The following is a 22,744-nucleotide window of genomic DNA, read 5'->3' as shown; positions in this document are numbered from 1 at the left end:
TAGACGTTGGTCGCACCTGGTGCTCTCACCCAGGTCACTGAGGTACTGAACCAGCAAAATACTGAAGCAGGTGCTTGGTATGACACTGAAAAAGCCAGTGGGTCCAATGCCTACAGCTACTCACCTATTTAAGAACTCTGCAGGGTTACCTCCAGCTATTTGCTTTGATCTGCTTTCTCTTCTGGCCTTCCAGCTGACCATTTACAAACCCAGAAATGCTTTCCTTAGTTTCCCTGCGTATTCTGAGATCTGCTCAAAAGTGTAAATGATATTAAAAAAAAAATAAAAAAAAAAATTGAAGAAAGTGGATCTGACTGAAGGTATTACTACTTCATGATGTTGTAAAGGTCTTTAGAAAGACTGACCGCTATTTGGCAATCTTCCCCCTCTTCGCTTTCATTGCAAAATGCTGCTGAAAATTCAAATAAAATATTAAACACTGGAGAGCCAGAGAAAAAGCCATGTCTGGAATTATTTTTAATCATTTCTGCTAAGCTCAAAGGGGAAGATCAGTATTGGAGTTGCACATAGAAGACCAATAAAACCCAATTTAACAGTTGTTTATTAGAAAAGAAGAAAGAACGTGAAACAGGCTTACGTGAACATGAAACAGGCTACAGGCATTAAAAGGTCTTTTAGTAGCAATGAACAAATGAGCTGCACACACAGTACTTCGTTCTAGTCAGTCCTGGCTTCATACACACAACTCCTCTTTGAGTTAGAGACCTGCAAGGCCCGCTAAGCCTCACATAGAATCATAGAATCATAGAATAGTAAGGGTTGGAAAGGACCTTAAGATCATCTAGTTCCAACCCCCCTGACATGGGCAGGGACACCTTGCCCTAAACCACGTGGTTCAAGGCTCTGTCCAACTTGGCCTTGAACACCGCCAGGGATGGAGCATTCACAACCTCCCTGGGCAACCCATTCCAGTGCTTCACCACCCTCACTGTAAAGAACTTCTTCCTTAGATCTAATCTAAACTTCCCCTGTTAAAGTTTGAACCCATTACCTCTTGTCCTACCACTACAGTCCCTAAGGAAGAGTCCCTCCCCAGCATCCTTATAGGCCCCCTTCAGATACTGGAAGGCTGCTATGAGGTTTCCACGCAGCCTTCTCTTCTCCAGGCTGAACAGCCCCAACTCTCTCAGCCTGTCTTCATAACATAGGTTTGACTTTGCATGAGAGAACTAAGCCATAAAGTTCACTGAGGAAAGCTTCCCCATCAAAGTGAAATGCATTGTGTCCTGTCAGCAAATGTTGTTTTGCAAATCCTCCTTCACCTGCCATAAGATGTTATTGAGACATATGGTTTCACACGCTACCAAGCAGCAAAGTTTTGCCAACGAACAATAATGCGCAGAACAAATATGTGTGGAAATTGTGAGATCATCTAATTAAAAGCAATGTTATTGTTTGCCACTACTTTTAATGAAATCAAGTCTTCACTGTCCACAGAAGAGGCTGGAAAAGAACCAAATCCTATTAGCGCTCATGCCTCAGAAATTGTTTGCAAAAGAAAGAAATTATACCTTAACTGGTGTTGAAAATCTTCACTGTATCTAAAAATCTACATATGCTAATAGGATATTTTACACTAATAAAATAAATCTATGGTTACATGTAATTCAAATTATGCCGCTACAGAAACAGGTGTTAATGTCTGAAAAAAAAGTTTCCATTGTATATTAGAAATATGGAGTCCATGACATACAATTAGCCATTTCTGATTTCATCTAATAAAGGGCATTGGAATAAATACACACTAATCCTTTCACTACAGTAGTTATATTTAGAAAGCTTTACAAGAAATATTTTGGACATCCATCATTAAACAGAAATGGACTTTGCAGTGGAATTAATAATTGCCTAACTCACTCCCAGACCATCCCAAACTTAAACACAAAAAGCATTTTATGTACACAGAAATATGTGAAAGACTTTTTTAAGGAACTACATCTCTGCTTATCCAATCAGGCAGAAAAGCCTGATCCTGGGATAAACTTTTCTTTAAAGGTGGTATTTTCCACACCACTGCATGCTTGCCAGTTACACTAAGAACAATATACTGCATGAATTATGAGCAAGTATGAATTACAAGGTTATTACACACTATTAAGGGGCTCTGGTAATATTAAAAGCCAAGAAAGCAAAGCCTGAGTGGTTGAGATGTCACTAGAAAAATCTCAAATGGAATTTAAGTTTGCCTTTGTTTTTTGTTTTAATGTCCTTTTATTAATGCAAATTAAAAGCCATTGCTCTTATTAGCTGCTGCTTTATTCTATTTTTTCCAGAACTTTTCAGTGAAATCAGTTACAAAAGATGAATCAGACATTAAAGGATTTGGGTGGTTAAGGGTGTGTCACCAGGTCTTAATTAAACATCCGAGGGAGATACCTGAGCCAACTTACGCCAGACCAATCTGGTACATTCCCAGTATGGAGAACGATGCCATGCAGCCCAGGACTGGAAGCTGAATTGCCTCACGCTAGCCTAACTTACTGTGCTCCTGTTAGGCTGAGACTCCCTACCTCACGCTGCTGTGTGCTCTCCCTTCAGTAAGTCTGACACATACCATTCTGATGTGCTTACTCCCATTTTGGTGCTTGAATTCTGCTTCTGGGTGTGCCGAGTGTGAAAACTGCTGAGAAACTATGCTTCTAATCTCCTGCCTAAACTCCATCGGGATCCATAAAATTGGCAAATCTCTCCATCTTCATCAGCACTTGGACCCAATAGGTGCGCTTAAAGCAAAACTAAGAAATCTGGCTCCACAAAAAACGTAACTGTTAGAAGAAGCAACTACGGAATACCTCTCCTTTCTTGTCGTACTCTTGCCCCAAATTCAATGATTCAGTAAGAATTTGGTAAATCCAAGTTCAAACCCTTCTTCTAGCTGAGAAAAAGCAAACTTCCCCCTCTCCTGAGCAGAGTAAGATTATTCTCTGTTCAAGGACAGGAATATAAGTTTAGCTAGAAAGAGTCAGAGATCAGGACACTCATCTGGGCAGGGAGCAAGTCACGTGGCTCCTCCAGTTCTGGCTTCAGTGACTACTTGTTTGCTGCATCTAACATCTGCTTAGCATAAAATGTACAAAAACATCTCTGGCGCTGGCACTGGAACCCAGAGCTGCCACCGCAGTTATTTCGTTACTGGTCTGAATAGTTCAGCTTGCTCTTGCTGTCTCTTTCTGAGTCACTGAATATTTGGGTATTTTTACAAAAGGGTGCTTCCCACATCAAGAATACCTCACAGCTTTGTTCCAGGCAGTCTCCAGCACTGCAAGTTTTCTGGTTTTCTTTGCAAAGGAGGAAGTAATTCTCTCAATAAAGGTTCTGAGAGAGATAGATTGGCTGGTATCTCTGGAGGTAGAGAAGAGAATTGAACTTGGCTCTCTCACATTTTGGCCCTCTCACACTTTGGCGCGCTCACATTTTGGCTAACCGTGGTAGGTGGTAAGTTTTTAGAGTAAAAGCTTTAAATGCCTAAATCTAGCAGCTGACTCAAGGTTTCAGTCTTGAGCAGAGGCAGGCAGCAGACAGAGAGGATGGGCAGAGTTTAACGTGCAGCTCTTGCTGTGCAGATTTCAGTGGCTTCAAAACCTGGGAAATCTGACTTTGGGATGCTTAGATCGAGTGTCCAACAGAAGCCCACACTGCTGGGTATTTAAAGCAGGCACTGCAAGGCATACTTGTGCCCAGTTCTTTTTGTATGTATGACCCAAACCCTTTCAATTCAACTTGATCCATTTCTCTCTGTTCATCTCAGAACATTTCATGAGCGTATTTCCTTCAAAATGTCCTGCAAAAACTGCTGCAGGAACTGAAGTTTCCGAGTTGTCTTTTTAATAACAGCTTGAATACAATGTGTTGTAGTGATTTTTCTCTGAACCATGCAGTTTTATGTGAAAATAAAGGTTATGGCAACCAGTAACTATGTGACAAACTTTAGGTTTTAATAAAACCTTCATGGTTGCAAAAAAATGTTTAGAAATGGGACCTCTACAGACTTAGCACTCAGAAGCCAAATGGAGGGAAGGGAAGTCCACCCTAAATGATTTGTTTTCCAATCTCGTGATCTTAAGCCACTTTTGTGTGGTGAGGGCAAGAGCTGACAAGTGATTTCTGAATGCATGAAGTTGGCAATCTTGTGGTAGTACAAGCTAAGCAGAACAGACAGAGAAGGGGTCAGCCGACATGTCTTCTCACCGGATACTGGTTTTAATAGCTTGTAACTTTACCATGCTTTAACCATAGATGCTGAGACTTTCCATTCCAGGTGTCTGCCTCAGGCTTTTTTCTTTTTTTTTTTTTTTTTTGAGCCAGAGTCGTTCAGCTGGTTCTGAGATGACTTTTTTTGCTTTTCTAAACACTAACTCCACAGACCTTTACTTTAGAGAGGTCTAGTAACACCATGCTTTACAGCAAGAACTTGAAGTCTGGTGGCAGGCAGCCACTGTTCCAAGGTCTTGCCTTCTGCTATCACATATAACACACATCACATACATGTATGTCACATATACAATAAAAATCTAAAGATATTGTGTGAAAGTATCTGTGATTCACATGATTGAAGACTGTTAACATCCTGTAAGTGTACACCACAAAAGGAGGCAGGTACAGCTACATCTCTTCAACAGCTATAATCTGGCTGAAAAGCACCTCCACCATCCACCTAGTCTATCCCTCTGCTCCAAGACAGAATCAAATACGTGTAGCTCGCCCTCTAGGCATTTTTGGAGGTTTTGCAGATTAGGTGATGATAAGTCTCTTTAATAACCTGCTCCCTTGTGAAACCCCCATGCAGCCATATTTTCTCCCCACTCTGAGTTAAATTTTCACTGCTACATATAAAGCAATTTCCTTCTTGTCCTGCCCTCTGTAGAAGGAGGAAAAGTTGAATGCTGTTATCTTTGCTACCTACTGGAATTCTCTGAATGCCAGTCCCAAGCTAATTGCTCTGGCAAACCCTTCTTCTTACCAAGGAAAGTTAACAGTAAAATGATTTCTTTTTTTTTTTTTTTTTCCTTTTCCTCAGAGTATCACAGGATCTCAAAATAAAAGTAACTCTACTGTGATGGTGAACCTTATGCTGAGATATTTGGTATTCAGTAAATCTCTTTTTCTTCTAAATATGTAAACAGTTGCACAAATGAAAATGTTTAACTATGTAACTATACTGTATCTTCCCCAGTGGAATCCTCTGGCAGCTAACTACCAGCTTACAAGCACGCAGTAACAAAAGACTGGGAGGAACAGACCAGTCTGCCTTAGTATTTAGACAACTCTCCATACTCAGTTTGTTGAGTTTTATGTTTTGCAAACAAAACCACACTAAGCAAAATTGTTTCAAGGCCAAGTCACAACCTACGCCTTTGATAGTGTACATAGATAACTGTGTAAAATGCAACAGAACTCACCCAGGATTTGACCCTGCAAGCACAAATAAACACGTATAAACATCATCATCCTAAGCACTGCCAGGAGACCAAGAAGCAAGAACATGAAAACAGGAATCTGAAGTGAATGGGATTGTCATTGACACAAGGCAATATTAAAAGTAGATGGCTGTTAACTTCCATTTAGATGACATGGGCATTATGGTCATTCCTACTGCCCTAAACAATACCTGGCCATGCAAGGTGAAATCCTTGACAGTAGATGGTATTAACTGATCACCTGGGACCTGACATGGTTAAAGGGAAATCACATTTTCAATAGCTTTCATGAAACTGTACTTGATTCTGCATTCCAACCACTTCTGAACCAGGAAAGCTTATCATGAATGATATGTCCTGTCATCAAGGAGGGCATAAAAGTTAAGAGTACATTACGACAAACAAGGCCCTGAAAAGGTAAATAATGTATTTTTTAAAAGCCTTTATAGGGAAAATAGCTGTTCCCATCATTTAAGAAGTGATTGCCAAGGTTACTAATGCACCAGAAGTCCTGATGACTTTTTTCAAACATTAATAACAGTATTTTTTTCTGGAACATGATTTTGCAATTATACCATGCAATTGTATAAATTGCACCATGAAATTAAATAAAACAAAAAACCAAAAAACCAACCTAAAAAACCCAAACCCATACACATATTCTAAACTTATCTGATAACTGGTATTTAAAATGCCATTGTTTTTTCCCTGACAGTTTTGTTCATGAACATGTATAATAGCCATGACAGATTCATTAAGCAGGGAACTATTGCTTCATTTTCGGTTCATTGATTCTGTTACAAGTACCACCTATATTCAAACAATCACTGAAGACCAGATGTTTCAAAAATGGCCCTGATGAAAATCCTCTAACACTGCTGTGTTGAAGCCCTGTGTGAACTAAGGAAACCTTGTGCGATAAGACTTTGTGCTGAAGTTCCAAATTCTCTGATAAGTGTCCCTGGTTGTACTTCTACATACTTTTTTCCCAAGCTGATTTATTATATAAACAAAGTCCACATTTGAGCTACACGTCGTTCAGCACTTGGGATGTGTTTTTTCGGTCTTGATTTATGAAAACACGAAGCCCTCCAAAATAAAAACGTCTAATTTTAGTACTGCGTTCCAAATATCTGATTTCATTCTGATCAACTGTTTACTTGAGGACAGTGACACCAAGCGGCAGAGATGACTTAAATTCCTTTTGTTCCCCCCAGCTGTTCGAAATTGCAGCTCTGACTGACTGCCTTTGGCACACAAAAAGCAGAATATGCTTAACTGTGCTGCAACTTCCAAATGCTTTATTTGTATGTTGTACTTATACACCAGTGTATTTCAAGAGCATTTGATTTCTGAAAAGTTAACCCAGATATAAAGCTCATCTGCTTAGCACAAAACTGGAACAGATTAAGGGAAAAGATTTCTGCTTCATTTACAGTACTCCATCAGATTTCAGATCCTGTGTGGTATAATGAACTGCTGCACTCTTGAGGATCATCATGGAGAATTCTTTTCTTGCATTTTTACACTCTCTAAGGTGTTAACAAATTCTTCTTTTTTCACCTTTATTTTTGCTAGTACTGCGAACAAATGTCCTTTCACCTCAAGCTTAAGTGTTGACTTTCCCATCTTGATTTTGAAAATCTGATTCCTCATCAACAATCCAAAGTATTTTTAGAAGCATTAAGAATTCTAACAATAATTAGATAAATATGGCACTAAGAGTGGTTTGGTGGTTAAAAACTGAATATAACTTGTGCTTGAATAAATACTAAGGATATCTTATTTCTTATACCCTTATTCCATTCTTTCATATCCCTCAGGTTTCAAAAAAACCCAGTCAATACTCAAAATAGAATCATCACTTTTTTTACTACATCACTTTTTTTACTACAATTCAGTGCACATCACCACCACATAACAATGAGAAAAGGATTTAAACGCCCTTACCTCAGTACTACTTCATGAGTTGCCTATTCCCCTCCAGGCAAGAAAAAAATTTACTGATCCAGCCAGGCACTGAAAGCAATGGCAAACTACTTTCTTTTCAGAAATAGATCTGAAACTTTGGCTTTGACTCCCACACAACAAATGCAAAATACTTTCAGATGACCCAAAACAGTAAACAGAAAGTAAATCTGATGAAATTGCTAAAGAGGAAGACTCTACTGGACAACATTTTGCCAAAATCCTATCCTGGCTCAATGAAACTTTTATATAATGAGCTCTAAATGTGTATTTCACATATACGGCTATGTAAGATACCACTTATTTTAAATAGGATACTAGTTTCATTGAAGTAAGTGAGGATACCTTTTGAGCAAGTGGAATAAAGCATTACTCAGAATGACCAAGGGTCTCAAAGTCTAGCCCATAAGGAACTGCTAAGCTGAATTAAAAAAATTATAAAGTACTTTCATTGGCATTTCCACTTGAATTTTAACCTAGGTTAATACAAGTTATCTGTGCCAACTGTCTATGCCAAGTTTACAGTATTTTAGAATTTTACACCTGAGACGTCACAACTGTTGAGCTTCTTCTTGAAGCCCATCTAGCCTGTTCAAAGGATGGACCTTCTGTGCCACTGAGTGGATCTGTTCGGCATTTCATACATCTTCTGCAAGCTTTAACAGAATAGTACCAAGTTAAAATGGAACTATGTGAACAAATTCATTTAAGTATGCACTTATATCTTAGCAGGATCGGTGCTCATACAAATACAGGTGTCAAGCCAGGAGTGTAAGACGTAAACACTGAACAAGGGCTACATTCTTGAAGATTGTTTGCTCTTAAGAGCAAAGGGAAAAAGAATTAAATCCCTGGAATGTTCATGTAACTGAATAGTAAGAAAACAGATCCCTTTGCTCCCTATCACCTGTGCCTTTAGAAGACAGTTACATGCCCAAGACAGTAATGAAAACTTTTCATCAATGTCAAAGGAAAAAAACCCATTAAGATTCCCTACAAAAATAAATTAAGAGATGCCTCTCTTCTGAGGAAAGCACCAAACTAGAAGACAGTTCAGAGTATCTGCATTATCTTCATAACCTTACTCGGAATCCCTCCTCTTCCTCCTCTTCCTCTTCTAGTACTTGGGTATCAAGATATTGAGATTAATATATAATGGCAGTGAATACAAACCACAAGGTGATTTTATTTTGGCAGAGCTTCTGATGGATTTTCTATACTTTTACCTAGTATATTTCAATTACCCACATCACCTTCTACTAGGACTCTATATTAAGAAAGCTGCCTCCCTAAACATTCATCTTTATAGTGTTACCCAAATTTTTAGTGACACAAGCAGCTTTCCTATTTCAGTACTCTTTCATTATGAAGTCTTCACAGATTTGCAAAGTTAGATTTTTTTAAACCTCACAGCCAATCATTTCTCCATCTAGTTCTCCCTTTTGACTTCTTTTATATTATCCTTTTTATCTGGGAATTGTTCTCTCACTCTTCCATTTTTTCCACAATCTTCTGTCACCCTCCTCTGGAGCTAGTGAGCTGTACATTTTGCATATCAGCACTCCCTTTCCAAATACCTGTTTATGAAAGGGGGATACAGAGCTGAACCTCATATTTCAGGCTTCTATCATATCATCAACAGAGTCTTCTCCAGGTTTTGAAAATATGGTAACAAAAAGCCAAGCAATTAAAAAAGGCAACAAAAAGACACGCCACTTATTACAATTACCGATCCACCAGAACAACCTTACAAAGGTATTTAGGATTCACACTTCTTAATTAGGTACCTAAATCCTCATAATTAAGTAGTCTGTCAGGCACTTAAAAAACTTTCTACATGTGGTTCACAGGATTTTAGTATCCCCAAAAAAATACTGAAATACTTCAGGAAAATGCTTTCTGTTATTTCCAGTATTTTTAAAAAAGTACTCTCCACCTCCAAGCTACTTATGAAACAAATGGAATGCTGCCATGCTACAGAAGACATGCAAAGGGTAAGTATGAGGTATGTTTTTATAAAAGAAAAGCTCCCTCTAAATGTCACTGATATGGCAAACATACTTTTGCAACATGCAGTACTGTCACTGTCTTACAGCCACACCACCTATGTCCTTGGTTAAAACACTTTTTGCTCACAACTGCTTAGAATTTAGTGTTGAAAGAAACTTTATTTATAGTGAAGCTCGCAAGTTCTATTTGAAGACAGTGCATTGCATTTTAACTTCATCAAGATACATGAACAGTGTGCTCACATAACTAAGCCTGCTAAGAAGTAAGCTATTTCTACTTCTACTTGGCCAAGCATCAGGAATAGCAGTGGGGTTTGTTTATTTAAACTGCAGGATCTAATAGGAATGCAATAGCATCTACAAGCTGTGTTAGTACTTACATCCAAGCTTCCTTCACTTGTAGATGCAGAACTAAAAGCATCCTCCTCACCACAATCTCTGTTCATCCCCAAGTGTTCTTCTGTCTGCAACACAAACAAGTATCCTACACAGCAGCAGCAGCAAAGGAAACAAACCAGCAAAAACATGCCAGAGCAAAGCACCAAACCTCATCACAGAACCAAGACAAACTCTCTGAGTAGTGCTGGAACTGATTGCTGAGAAACTCAGAAGTAGTCTGAAAAATTTCTCTAATGTAGGCAAGGCCCTAAGAAACCCATCAGCAGAAAGATATAACAACAAGAATATAAAGAGACAGAACAATTCTTGGGCAAGGAGGAAAACAGGTAGTAAGCAACTCGTGTAGCACCGGGGACTAGGCCTAAGTCTCTGCTATATCCACAGACACAGGGGAACAAGCAGAGAACTTCTTCCCTGACCCTTGTCAGTGATGGGACTGTTTCTGTGCACTACCATATACCCTACCTAGTTAAGCCTAGACCCCACGATTGTCTGCACAATCTGCAGGACCTCTGCTCTACTGGATTGCTTAGCAGTGCCAATTTGATCTGGGTTTAGCCTCAGGCACATGACTACATTTCACATCAAAAAGATACCGAGTTCATGCCACCTTTATGTTTTTTATGCCAGTTGCAGGAAAACAGAGGGTAACTGATCCAGCATAAAATTAGAATGGAGAGAACAAGATGATACCTGATCTGGCATTAAGCCTGCCAGTATAAAGTTAACCAAAGAAATACTTTCAAGAAATTTGTATCAACCATGAGAATAGGACTCTGCTTTCATTCTGTCAGTGTTTTTAATACAGCAGAGTTTTTTCAAGAAGTTAGATCTAGTGTATTGTCGTGCCACGATTATTGCTTTCAGTGAGCTAGCTGAGAAAGAAAGCATTTGTGTGGGCATGGAAATCTGAGCATAGGCCTGTAGTATGCAGTGACACCTGATCCAGTACAGTTAGCAACACAGGCTAATGCTTTCCTTCCCTTGCAAACGAAATTGCCTTCCCCTTGTAAATGCCTGCAGCGGTACTACTGTGCAAGACTTTGGACAATTCTTGCTACCAAAGAGTTTTAAAATATAGACTATGCATGACCACATACATGCACACAGAGAGAAAGCATCACTGCTAATGCAAACAAAGAAAATAATAAAACAAGCAGAACCAACTTGTCTTGTGGAGGACTAAAAAATGCAAGAATAACTGCAAAGAGCAGAGTTTAGGAACTCTGGGCCTTTGATTCCAGTGCCCTGAAATCACTGGGCATCCCATCGTATAATCCATTCATAAACCTACCAAATCCTTTCTTTTAAGAACTTATTTAATCTGCCCTCATTCTGCTAAATTAAGCAGTTTCACTGCTGTTTTGGCTGGAAATCTTCCGCAGTACCAAGCCAGATGTATTATGGCTAGTTAACAGCTGCCAGCTCCTGTGTGCTGCACTATTCTTCACTTATCAATAATCCTTCCATCTATTTGGATTCAAACTCCTAGAGGTTTGCATTGAAAAGGCAACAATGATGTCCGTGCTGGACTAAACCAAGTGACTGATTTAGTTTCTTTTCCTACAGAGTATTTGTCACCTGAAAGTAAGAGTCCAATAAAGGAATGACCAAGAAAAGTCAATTAACTTGTCAGAACTAGTGCCAAGAAAGACTTACACCTTTACCTCAGATTTAGAAGCTCATGTACTTGTTTGTAGAGTTCCTACTTTTCCCCAGGTCAAATACTACTTGTAATGTGTTAATTGATCCTCAATATCCTTAGCATCTATTAAAATTTGTATTTTAAAAATCCTCAGAGTATCACCTCCTTGATTAACAAGCATAAAGAAGAGAATAGTAAAAAAGAGGAGTTTGCAATCTTCGGACAATCATCCCCAACTCAGCTATGAGAAACCCACTGCAGTAATCACCAGAATTTGGATGCTTCATAGCAACTTTTTTTAAGGTTGCAAGCATAAATATTTTACAAGTTAAATCTGAGCTGCATCAGGAGTTAGAACTCCAAGAGCACACTGTTCATACCAAAGTTTAGGAAAATGGAATCAGAGAACAAACTATAGTGCAGAAACTGCATGCTGTAGTATATTCAGTTCCTCCAGAGGAACTACAGCCCTGCAGCATGCTCTAGAGGCTCAAGCTGAGCTCCCTTGTTTACTCCGTTGTTCCAGGCAGATACAGCATTATTGCTCCAGTTATGCTCTTGTTTCCTTCTCCAGGGGAAATATTTTCTTACACAGGATAAACACTCTGAAAGGGACTGACTTCCTATCTCACAGAATACAGTTTGCATGTGTCCTTTATAAGGTGTTAAGAATAGCTGAGCATTCATGACAGATCAGATTTTTCAACACAGTAATTCCCAGTGTCCATAAAGCTATTCCCCTGCAAAAGCACTTCAAATTTGATCATAACCAAAAGGGCAGAGAACTAAAAAGATTTTTGAAAGCTTTCACAGTTTTAAAGACATGACTGAGAAGATTGGAAGGGTAGGTGAAACGCTGGTCCATTAAGAAGCACATGTTTCTTAGTACCAGTTGATCAGACACGCATATTTTCACTGCAAAAGCCTTGGAGGGCTTTTTTAAACTAGACAAAAGAAAATTCCCTTTTTACTTTTATATCCTAGAGTATAAAATACTTTAGAATCAGAATCAGTCGACACTGAAATTTTAGTGAAGGGTGCAAAAAGTGTGAAGGTAAAAGTCCAGTGGTGGTTTTATGTTCTTCAGTTAAAAAGTTTTTCTGGATTTAATTTCTGTGATGACTGACAAATTTTTCATAAAGGCACCTCAACAGAAGAAAATTGTTTTATACAAAATTTCTTTTTTGAATTTTCCAACTCAGGATTAAAAACAAAGTTCAAAACGCCTAACATGTACCCCATCAGATACTGATCCTTCAGTTTATTTCTTCAGTTATTTCTTCTACACCTGATTATTTGTTTTACAGACTTGGAGACAGCAATAGCATGACTACACAGAACTTCCTAAGATACAAATGCTTTAAAACATACTATCATCCATGGACAGAAGAGTTAATAAGACACTTCTACTTGATATCACAATTGTTCTATATCACATCAGTTCTATCAAGAGAAGATTACATTTTGTAATCTGAGCACTACGAAGAGGACATAAGTTGCTTGAAACTCCTGCCCTTTGTTAACACCTACTGAACCCACAGCATTTAAAGAAAAGGTAAATGGTAAATGTGACTGGCTCCTTCAATAAGCAGCTGAGATCTCCATCAGGTTGCACTGATTAAACATCATTTATGCACCTACTAACAGATTACTCCTTGGAGGGAGGGAGGACAAAAACCACCCACAAACACCAACATCCACAGACATAATACGTCAGAAAAGAAAACAATTCACTTTAGTGAGGTAGTACACCTTGAATACTTACCTTGCTGCTTCTTCTGTCAGCATTAAACAATCCCAGAAGTCTTGTCTTTTCCTTTTCTATTGCATCACTGCTTACTGAAGTCTTTCGACTTGGTTCTGAAACAATTATAACGGAATATTTTTTTACATTTGTGAAATAAAGATTCAGAAGATCAGTATTTTAAAACATCCTGGGTTAATCACGTGTTTTTATGAACTGGAGATGTTATGAACTGAATTTTCCAAGTAACTGGCAGATCCTACACTTTCTTTTTCATCAAACTTTTATTGTTCTGAGTTCTGAAATCTAATGGAGGATAATTGAATAATAAACTGTAGTAAGCTTTCAATCACAATTTAGTAATCATTAAAAGACAAAACATGAGCAAGTTGCTAAGTCTTCAGAGCTGCTTGTTAGATGTCTCACTTAAAACTCTTGGAGTACTCAAAGACTTTCAAAAAAAGATAATGGTGAATTGATGGTGAGTATCTCTTAACAATTCACAGGGCTGACTTAGCACAGTGAAGTTAACGGAAAGACTCTCAGTGTGGATCTAGATAAAGCTCCGTGCAGAGGAAAGAGATCCTTTCCTTGGAAAAAGGGTTCTCCTTAGAACTTAGGCCAGCTGGTTGTACTCCTTTTCTCACCTTGGGGCTTTTAGTTCAAGTTGGAAAAGAGGCGAGGTGCGAGGTTATATGCATTTTACGTGGTAAAAGCTCAAATATGCATGTCCTCCTTGAACCAGCTAAGGAACTGTATGAATTCTCAGACTGTTTAGTACCCCTTCAATTTTCTCCGCATCAGCGAAGCAAAATGGTAAAGCCATGCATTACAGGGAACAACTACTGGCTTGATAGTCCATGTACAGACTGTAAAGCTCTCCCACTTTTTTTAGTTAACACTGCATAATGCTATAAAGATTTCTCCCTGGTTCCCAGCACATCAGAGTATCCCACTAGCACACAGAAAGTTTAATGTACAGAGAAAAATTGTTTTCTCTTGTAAATACTTGCTTTGTTTAATAACAATTAAGAAGCTAATGCAAAATGACTTGTTTGTTGACACAAAATAAAGGTTTATTTCACAAAAAAACCCTCATCCCAGAAGTCCTGTTAACTGATTTGCATTTCACACAAAGCACGTGATTTTCATACAGATCACTTTTGCATATCAACAATGTCAGGTGTTAAAAGGTGTTAAGAACATACAGTAGTTCAAAGCACAGCAGAAGAGTAAAGATGATGAACCCAGAGGAAAACAAGGAGAAACTATCCTTAAGAAAGGCTGCAACTCCACTGAAAAAAAAAAATACAGCAATAAATTAATACTTCCTCGAGTACTAAACACTGCCTATGCTCATTCACCAGAAACCGCTGGGTTTCTGCTCAGGGCTGGGCTGCAATTAAATGTGGATCACGATTCCCTTACACAGTCTTCGACTATGAACAACGACAAAAGGGTCAGCAACAGCTGATCATCAACAATACCATTAAACATTGTGTACTACCAATGAGTTGGAATTCATAGCATATAATCTCAAAACAACAAGGAATCTTTATAAATCTGCATCAATTTTTCTTCAATAAATACAGTAGATATTCTCTCTAGTATTATGCTTTGTGTAAGAGGAAGCCACAACAGGTAATGACAGAGGATTAGAGGGAAAAGTACTGGCATTAGTGAAGCCAAGAGATAACAGGCCATAGGGTAAGATGTGCTTGCTAGTGGAATTCCTTCCTTCCTGAAAATTTAAAGAAGTTATCTACAGTTTTATTTTGTTTATGTTGTGTTTACTAGTAACGCAAAGAAGTAAAGCCAATTAAAAATCAACCATACCTTTCTTGAGGATAATTAGAGCAAAGTACTATAACATACTTAGTGATGGAAAGGATATACACATTTTCTATTTAACTAGAAGCACCAATGTAACCCAATCAAATCCCACCTACCATAGCAATTCAGAAGTCAGAATCGACTCAGAGTTATTCAAAGTATATACATGGGTTTAATACTAAAATGCTTCACTGCATGGAAATTGAATTCAGTGGAAGATCTCATAGATCTCAAAATGTTCCGTATTTGCTACTAAACATATCTTGAATCCGAGAGACTTCTGAAACGTTAGTATTTCTGAAATTCCACTAGTTATGCTTTAGGTAACCTGAAAAGGCTTGGAATCTATATAGAAACATATCATATCACAAAACAGTTAAATGACAGGACTTGTTAATTGCTGGCATTTTAATGGCAATTACTGAAGAAGCAGTAGGCATAGAAGCGTGTTTGTTCTGACCGAAAGCACAGACATGTAAACAACACTTTGCAAAAAGACAACCCAGATCTAAAATAGCTTGTTTCTCTACAGTATGTTATGCGACATTCTTAAAGATCCATCTACCAAACCCGCATTCAACACAGTGTGAAGGGAAAGACGGCTTTCCCTCAGTGGCATTGTACAGTACCTCTATAGTTCAGAGAAGGTTCAGACTGAGTTTTTGATGGAGGAACTGGAAAAGGCAGGCAATGAAAGGACAAGAGAAGACATATTAAAGTTTAATTTACCTCATACGCCACAATATTCATTAATTACTCCTAGTGCTTGTTTTCCTAAATATTACAGAAAAAAATGTTGACTGACAATAGACTTGCAGAGCTGCTCCAAGAAGCGGTTTAGCTGAATTTGTATTAATACCCTTGTGAAGTTGCTTGAACTGCTAAATCGAATTCAGTAAGCAGGTGGCAGCAGAGCTTGCCTTTTAATATTGCTTCAGCGCCTGGTATATCTGTTTCAGGGAAGAAGAGAATAACAAGCACAAGCTTTTCTCGAACCAGCTCTTACAAGCGCAGCCTATGCTTTCAGCATGTCTGATGCCTTACTTGCCAGTGGGAATGTGTTTTAAGAATCCATCTGTTCTGATAACTAAACAGACCGAACATCTACTCAGTGCACAATTCACAGACCAACTGCTGCTGAAAACAATGGAATTATTCCTCTTGGAGATTATAAATGAGAACACAGAAGGAAGAATTTGCTGGAACAAAGGAAACTTTTTGTAAATTTTATGTGTATTTACCAGTGTTCTCATCAGACACCATGGGGTAAAGTAAAGAGGAAGGCAGAAAAGGCTGAAATATACTCAGGATAAGAGGGATTTCACTATAATGAAAGGTATACTGAAAGGTTAAAAAGAATAATAGATATATATAAAAGCTGATGCAGAAAGCTATTTATACAATTTTCTGCTATAAATTCAGCACTGAAGTAAAGTCTTAGTTTTGACTGTATGGGCTACAACTGGATTCAAGGACCAATACTGCACCAGTATATATACCATCACTTTCATTTTAAAAGAAAAGAGTTTAAGGAAGGCTTAGGCTAATTACTCTAGATGTTGTCCTTGAAAAATGCTGAATGAATCCTGTTGAATACTCAGCATGTTCACTATGTTGCTCCAAAATGGTTAGCTTAATTACAGTAAACATATCTTAAAAAAACCAAACATGCAATTGAGTTATGACATGTTGTCAGCCACTTTTTTGAGCATCCTAACAATTCAAAAGAAAAGGAGACATTTGGTTTACTTAAAAGTCTAAGTTCATTTGACTTACACAGAGGTAGAACTGTCACCAAAGGAGTTTGAAAGAAGAGACAGAACGTCAACATAAATAAGTAAGTATATAAATAAAAAATAAGCCTGCTGCTCAGCACCTACAAGACCGACATTAGCTAAACAATAAATAAGGACATTTACTGTGCTGGAGGTGATACCAATTGAGACAAACTGCAGGAGACAATTTTAATGAATATCACTTTCTGACCTCAAAGGAAGCAGCGCTTGTCAAAGTGCATTTTTAAAGCAGGTGCATTTTAAAGCACATATCATAATTATGCTATTTGAATACACAATCAGGCTGATAAAACTCGAGTCCAAGAAGCTGCAGCTACAATATCGCCTATGAGAACAGGAAGTGAGAGTGAATAAATAAGAGAACATGATTTTAAATACAAATACCTCTTAGCTCCTCTTCACTAAACCATCAATAGCTTTGCTGTTTGGAGGAACTGTCTCTGAACCTGTCCACAGCCTGTTTCTCATAAACCCTGGTCTGTTGCCTCTGCCTCTCAGCTTTCGCAGCTGCCATGACTATGGCATGTCTCTTCTTCTTTCCTCTCCAACCCACAGCACAGGTAGGTGACAGCTCTGTCTGGACGAGGCCCCTGTGTTACAAACACCTGTACTGACAGCAGCTGAAGGAGGTAGCAGAGCTCCTCCTTTTGCCCTGCCCCAGGCCAACCTGCACCCTGCCAGGGGCCAGCCCAGCCTGGCACAAGGCCCAGGTGCAGCCAGGGATGGCTGGGCACGCTGCTGTCCTGGCTGCCGCTCTGGGCACAGCTCACTGAACAAAGCCAGGCAGCTCTCACGACCGAAACGTCACTCTGCTGTTTCTGCTGGGCCCCAAAGCAACAAGAGCACAAATGCTTTTAAGTCGCCCATAATATTGTTGGCACATCATTTAACCCTGCAGTGACTGCTTTCAGTCTCAGCTCACCTCTTTTTCTGTCCCAGGCGTACAGCTCCTTTATCCCCAGCTCCTCCAAGGACTTGGTAAGCTCCAGCTCCTCCCCAGTGATGCCATCTCGCAGAAGAACAATGTGTTCTTGACTGACTTCACACTTCTCACAAATAGCTGGGATGATGCTGTGGAGAGGAACCTCCGGACTAACTCGAACCACAGCCTTCTGCGTTTTTAGGTAGTTCACTACCAGCCTCACAGATTTCTGCAGAAACAAACACAAACTCTCAGCCCTCCCTCCGTGATGGCTAGTCTTCTTCTCATTCCCCAGTGAGAAAGGCACTGGGGACCTCCATATTGTCCTGACTCCTCCTAGATAAACTTACACCACACGCATACTATTAAATAAAATATTATTAAAAAAATAATAATAATTTTAAAGAAATCTCAGAACTCCCCTGTCACTAAAGAGACACTCCCAAGCACAGGCAAATCAGGAAAAGGAATCAGGCAGACGTAATCTGTGAATGTTTACAAGTACCACTCTGAAAGGCATGGCAGCGTAATTACATATACTGATTCAGCAAACATATTTGGAAAATGGCTACTTCTGAATCTTCACAATAGTCTGAAATACCTTTATTAACAGTAAGTCTTTTCCCCTATCTTCAATAAAGATGGCAAACAAAATACCACCAAAACCCTACCCACCTCTACACAATCCCACCACCCTCATTTCAGCCACTACTGCAAATTTCAATCACCCCAGTCTTCAGTCAAGGGTCTTTACAAGAACAGATTTCAATCTATTCAACCACATGCAACGTAACATTTTGTCTAAATGCTGGAATCCAGACTGTCACCTGCCAGACTGCACTGAAATCAGTTATGCTAGTAAAGCAGGTTATAGTCAATCTCAGGCTTTTCCCATCTGGTTTGAAGATGCAAAAATTGGAAGAACTGCCTGAAATCACAGGAATGAAATGATGTTTCATGGCACCATTATAGCTCTACAGAGTACCAACCTCAGGGACCCTTGGCAGAGGTCGCTTCACCTTCCCTTCGGGAACCTTCTCTTTCAGAAGTACCGTCTCTACGTCCAGTGCTCCTATTAAAGTGTTTGGTTTGTAACTCAGAGGTTGCTGGGTTCCTGAAGACTTCAGTTCAAGGCTATGTTGGGATGGATTTAAGCGATACTGGCTGCATAGATCAACCAGTAGATCCATCACAGCTTTACTGTAGGGAAAAAGACATTCACTGTTAGTGTGAGAAAAAACAGTAGCTAAAAAATTTACCTCTGTTTTAAGATGGGAGCAAAAAAAGACAATACAAGTTGTGGATGTGTCACTAGTCAGCCATCTTTGGGAGGGAACAGTGCTAATGCTTTGAAATGCTAAACAAATCAGATAAATTGTTAGGAATTAAATATATTTGCACTTCAGTGTGCGTTTATGAGCTGCCAATTAACTATTCGCTATAAGGCAGAAAACAGTGCCAGTAATAGCACTAACAAACATCAGCCAAAAGCGGACAAAGTGCATCTTATCTGCTAAATCCATGCACTAAATTCCCCGAGTCAAACCCTGTTCTTGTACATGAAGACAAGATGTAAGTAAGTGATGCACTCCCGGTACGGTAAACTCTACCTAGATTTGAACTATCACTTAGCACACAGCACAACTCAAAATGGAACATTTAAATTTGGAACAAAAGGTAGACAGGATTTTTTTTTTTCTGGCTCTACAACTTGAGTTCCCTGAATCCATTTGACACCAGCAATATTTCCACGTACAAGTAATCCCTTCCATATTCATTTTGGTGAGGATATTAGCCTTGTATAAAAACATCTGGTTTCAAGTATTTGCATTATCAAGAACTCTTACTGCAGATGTGATTCTTAAACCACGAGGTTAAAAGAGTCAGTCACTGCCTCTCTCTTATTCCACACCTCTGCATGGAGGTACTCCATTTTGTGCCAGTAACTCAACATTCACTGAAGATTGACATACTGCCTGACACAGCAGATATGAACTATGTTCCTCCACACCCCAGAAATTCTCTTCTACCGAGGTATTGAACGGTTCGGTTTTTTTCAACCTTCCTCCCTAAAATTCCATCCAGGATCAGAGAAAACAGGTTTATTAAACCTGGGAGTTTTTTTCTGAAATGTTTTGGTTTCATCAACTAGTATCTGTCATCAACAAAACAACATAAATTGAAAAAAAATTACCAGCCACACCTGAAGGCTGTCACCTACATGAGATATTTTTCTTCTAGCAGAAGTGAAACTAAGTGCATAGCCAGCACATTTGCCAAAGGAATTGGCATCTCTTCTAACATGCAAACTGGAAAAACTGTCTACAGAATCAAAATACAAGTAAAAGTCGAAGACACAAAATCCTTCACAGGTTATTAGCTACCACCATTACATCTGTAGCTCAAGAACTGCCCCTCAACTGCAAGCTGTTGGCATCTGAGAAACTACTGCTGCCCGTCTTCTTCTGTGTATATGTTGCTGGCCAACAAGTGCTCAGTAAGTTGGTGAAGAACCCTGGAGAGCTAACGGCAAAGATGACAAGAATGGAAACCAAGAACAATCCCTTATTAACAGCTGAAAGCCTAAACCATATGTAGGTGACAGCCCTTCTTGCTCCTGAGACAAGAAAGGATCTTCTTTACAGTAACCTATTTCAAGTTTAACTGAGTTACACAGTGTGAGCTGAAAAAGTAGCAAGGGTGGAAATTCTGAAATAGGTGATCACATTGAAAAAACAAGAACACGGTGAGAAGATGATGCCTGAACATCAAACAAGGAAAACAGATGTCATTAATATGTACAGGAGGCTTCAGAAAAATAGAGCACTGTGGTAACTGCAACATAGCATCTAAATAGAAACGTGTAGTATCTAAATTGAAACTGTACCAGGTCATTTTGTGATAACTTATTTTGGCACTGTCCCCAAGTTGCAAATGTCTGTATTTCATAACCATGTTCAATTCATACGTAACACACCACAAACCAAAAGAAACATTTACACTTTCAAGTCCAAACTATAGGAGAACCCCACCTACACTGACATTTACATGAATATTCATTAAGCTGTGCAGCAGTCAGCATTTAAGAAAGTGTCAGTCCGCCTGATACAGATCTTAGCTTGTCTGTTTACAGACATATTTCGTTTAAACTAAAATTTGCATGTGTTTTTTCCCCTCAGCCTCACTACTATTGTTTCAGACAAAAGCAAATAACCTGGCAGAACCGCAATACATGGTGTTTTATGTGCTAGACATTTCTATTTAAAGTGGAATGCTAATATATTTCTGTAGCACATAATATTGTGATAATTCATGCAAATTTGGACAGTTATCTTGCCTCATGGAAACTGCTTCATTAAAAGCACTTCTTAAAAAAAGATCAGCACTTTTTTTTAAATATAGTTCATCAGAATAACAGTTTGATTCCATGCACCTTCCACTGAAACTATGAAATATGTTCAGCGGTAACAGTACAACTGCAAGATTAGAATCCATACCAGCCACCCGAGAAAGTAAGTTGCAGACAATCACTCAAGTTAAACAACTTTTTTCCACATAATGAACAATTTAAAAACCCAGCCAAATCTGAAGTTTCATCTTACTGCTGATAACAGAGCAGGTGTGTGTTAAATATAACACTTAAGGAAGTCTGCAACATCCCATCCTGAGCCATGCTGTTCCATAAGAAGTATCCCCGGGCTTCGTCTGTACCATTTAGGAGTACAAATTAAGCAGTATCTCTGAAGCTTTTGAAACAACTTCAAAGTGAATAGCATGCTCTTCCCAAAATGTAAATTCGGGAAAATAGTTTCCTCGAAACTTCAAAAGGATAGAAAAAAAATTGGGGGTGAGGAAGAAGGGAGGAGAAAGGAGGGAGACAGAGGATTTCTACAAACATAACTCAAAAATAATGTGTTTCCAGAGAAGTAAGAGATATGGGAAGTCCTTTCAATAAAGTTATTCTTAAATCAGATTTCAATTTCACCAACTTGAAAAATTTTCCTTTTAAAGTGTCATACAGTACAGCTTAATTTTAAATAGAAGTTTCATTTTAAGTAACTCCATGTATATGCCACACATAGAAGAAAGCCACTAAACACAATAAAAGAATGGTACTGAGCCATCTACTAATATAGACTAACTTTTCTTTCTAACCTTGGGCTGAATATAGTTCTTGGAAGATGCAGACAGTCATTCCTTCATTTGCTTCCATCTTGTTCCAGACATATCTGCACTTTATTTTAACCTGCTTTTGAGACCTGGTAGAGACCATACTTTTATTTTTAAAAATTCAGGCAGGTTTGACCATAAAGGATTAACTCTAAAGCAAAAATGAATAAGTGAAATGTCTCCTGCCTTTCCAACTACTCAGAAACACACTGATTTCTTATTTTAATAAAACGATTCTGAAATTTTGGCTGGAGAGACCAAACACGGTGACAGACACCAAACAATAATGACTGATAAGCGAATACTACAGCACAGCAATAAAACTGGAGGATGCACCCAGTTTAAGATTCAGACAACTATTTTTAGCAAAGGAGAGTACCTTCTGTTCTGATATTCTTTACTAAGCTGTTTGATATTTAACACCAATTCTGGACAGTAAAGAATAACTACTTTGTCAGCAACATTTATCAGGCTGAAGTCATGATGAAGTTTGAGCACGTCAGAGCACTTGTGTCCTATTGAGCAAAGACATCTACAGTTTAAGAGGCAGAAAGCAACTGAGTTGTTTTGGGTGTGGCTTGGCCTGATCTCCTTAGATCACACAGAGAAATCTATTTTAGAATACAGCCTTGTACCTCTAGGAAATAAATGTGTAGGGTTAAGCTGTACTCTATCAAATGACATTGAGTTTCCTATTACTTTCAACTTTTATGCTACAAATGCCCATTAAAAAACAACCTCAAACTGGAAGAAAGAATCTTCTTTATGTAGGTCAATGCCAAACACACATTAGCAATCTAAAGTGACAACTGATTGGAAA

The 22,744-nt window shown here is 38.7% G+C and overlaps 1 protein-coding gene across 11 annotated transcripts in view; it reads right to left on the bottom strand.

The window, feature by feature from the left end:
- COBL (cordon-bleu WH2 repeat protein) overlaps positions 1-22,744 on the bottom strand; it is a 158,477-nt gene that overhangs the window by 89,031 nt on the left and 46,702 nt on the right. For 4 of the 11 annotated variants that reach the window (XM_030498204.1, XM_030498213.1, XM_030498266.1 and 1 more), the window contains exons 3-7: positions 18,744-18,954; positions 17,755-17,983; positions 15,666-15,710; positions 13,225-13,319; positions 9,796-9,879 (exon numbers count right to left, since the gene is read on the bottom strand). In XM_030498204.1, the coding sequence (XP_030354064.1) occupies positions 9,796-9,879; positions 13,225-13,319; positions 15,666-15,710; positions 17,755-17,983; positions 18,744-18,954 (664 nt within the window). The remainder of the gene's footprint in view (positions 1-9,795; positions 9,880-13,224; positions 13,320-15,665; positions 15,711-17,754; positions 17,984-18,743; positions 18,955-22,744) is intronic. The other 7 variants (XM_030498289.1, XM_030498256.1, XM_030498276.1 and 4 more) reach the window with 3 other exon arrangements.

The sequence above is a fragment of the Strigops habroptila genome, chromosome 1 (genome assembly GCF_004027225.2).
Source record: "Strigops habroptila isolate Jane chromosome 1, bStrHab1.2.pri, whole genome shotgun sequence".
Classification (NCBI taxonomy): Eukaryota; Metazoa; Chordata; class Aves; order Psittaciformes; family Psittacidae; genus Strigops; species Strigops habroptila.
This window is presented reverse-complemented; position numbering and strand designations above follow the sequence as displayed.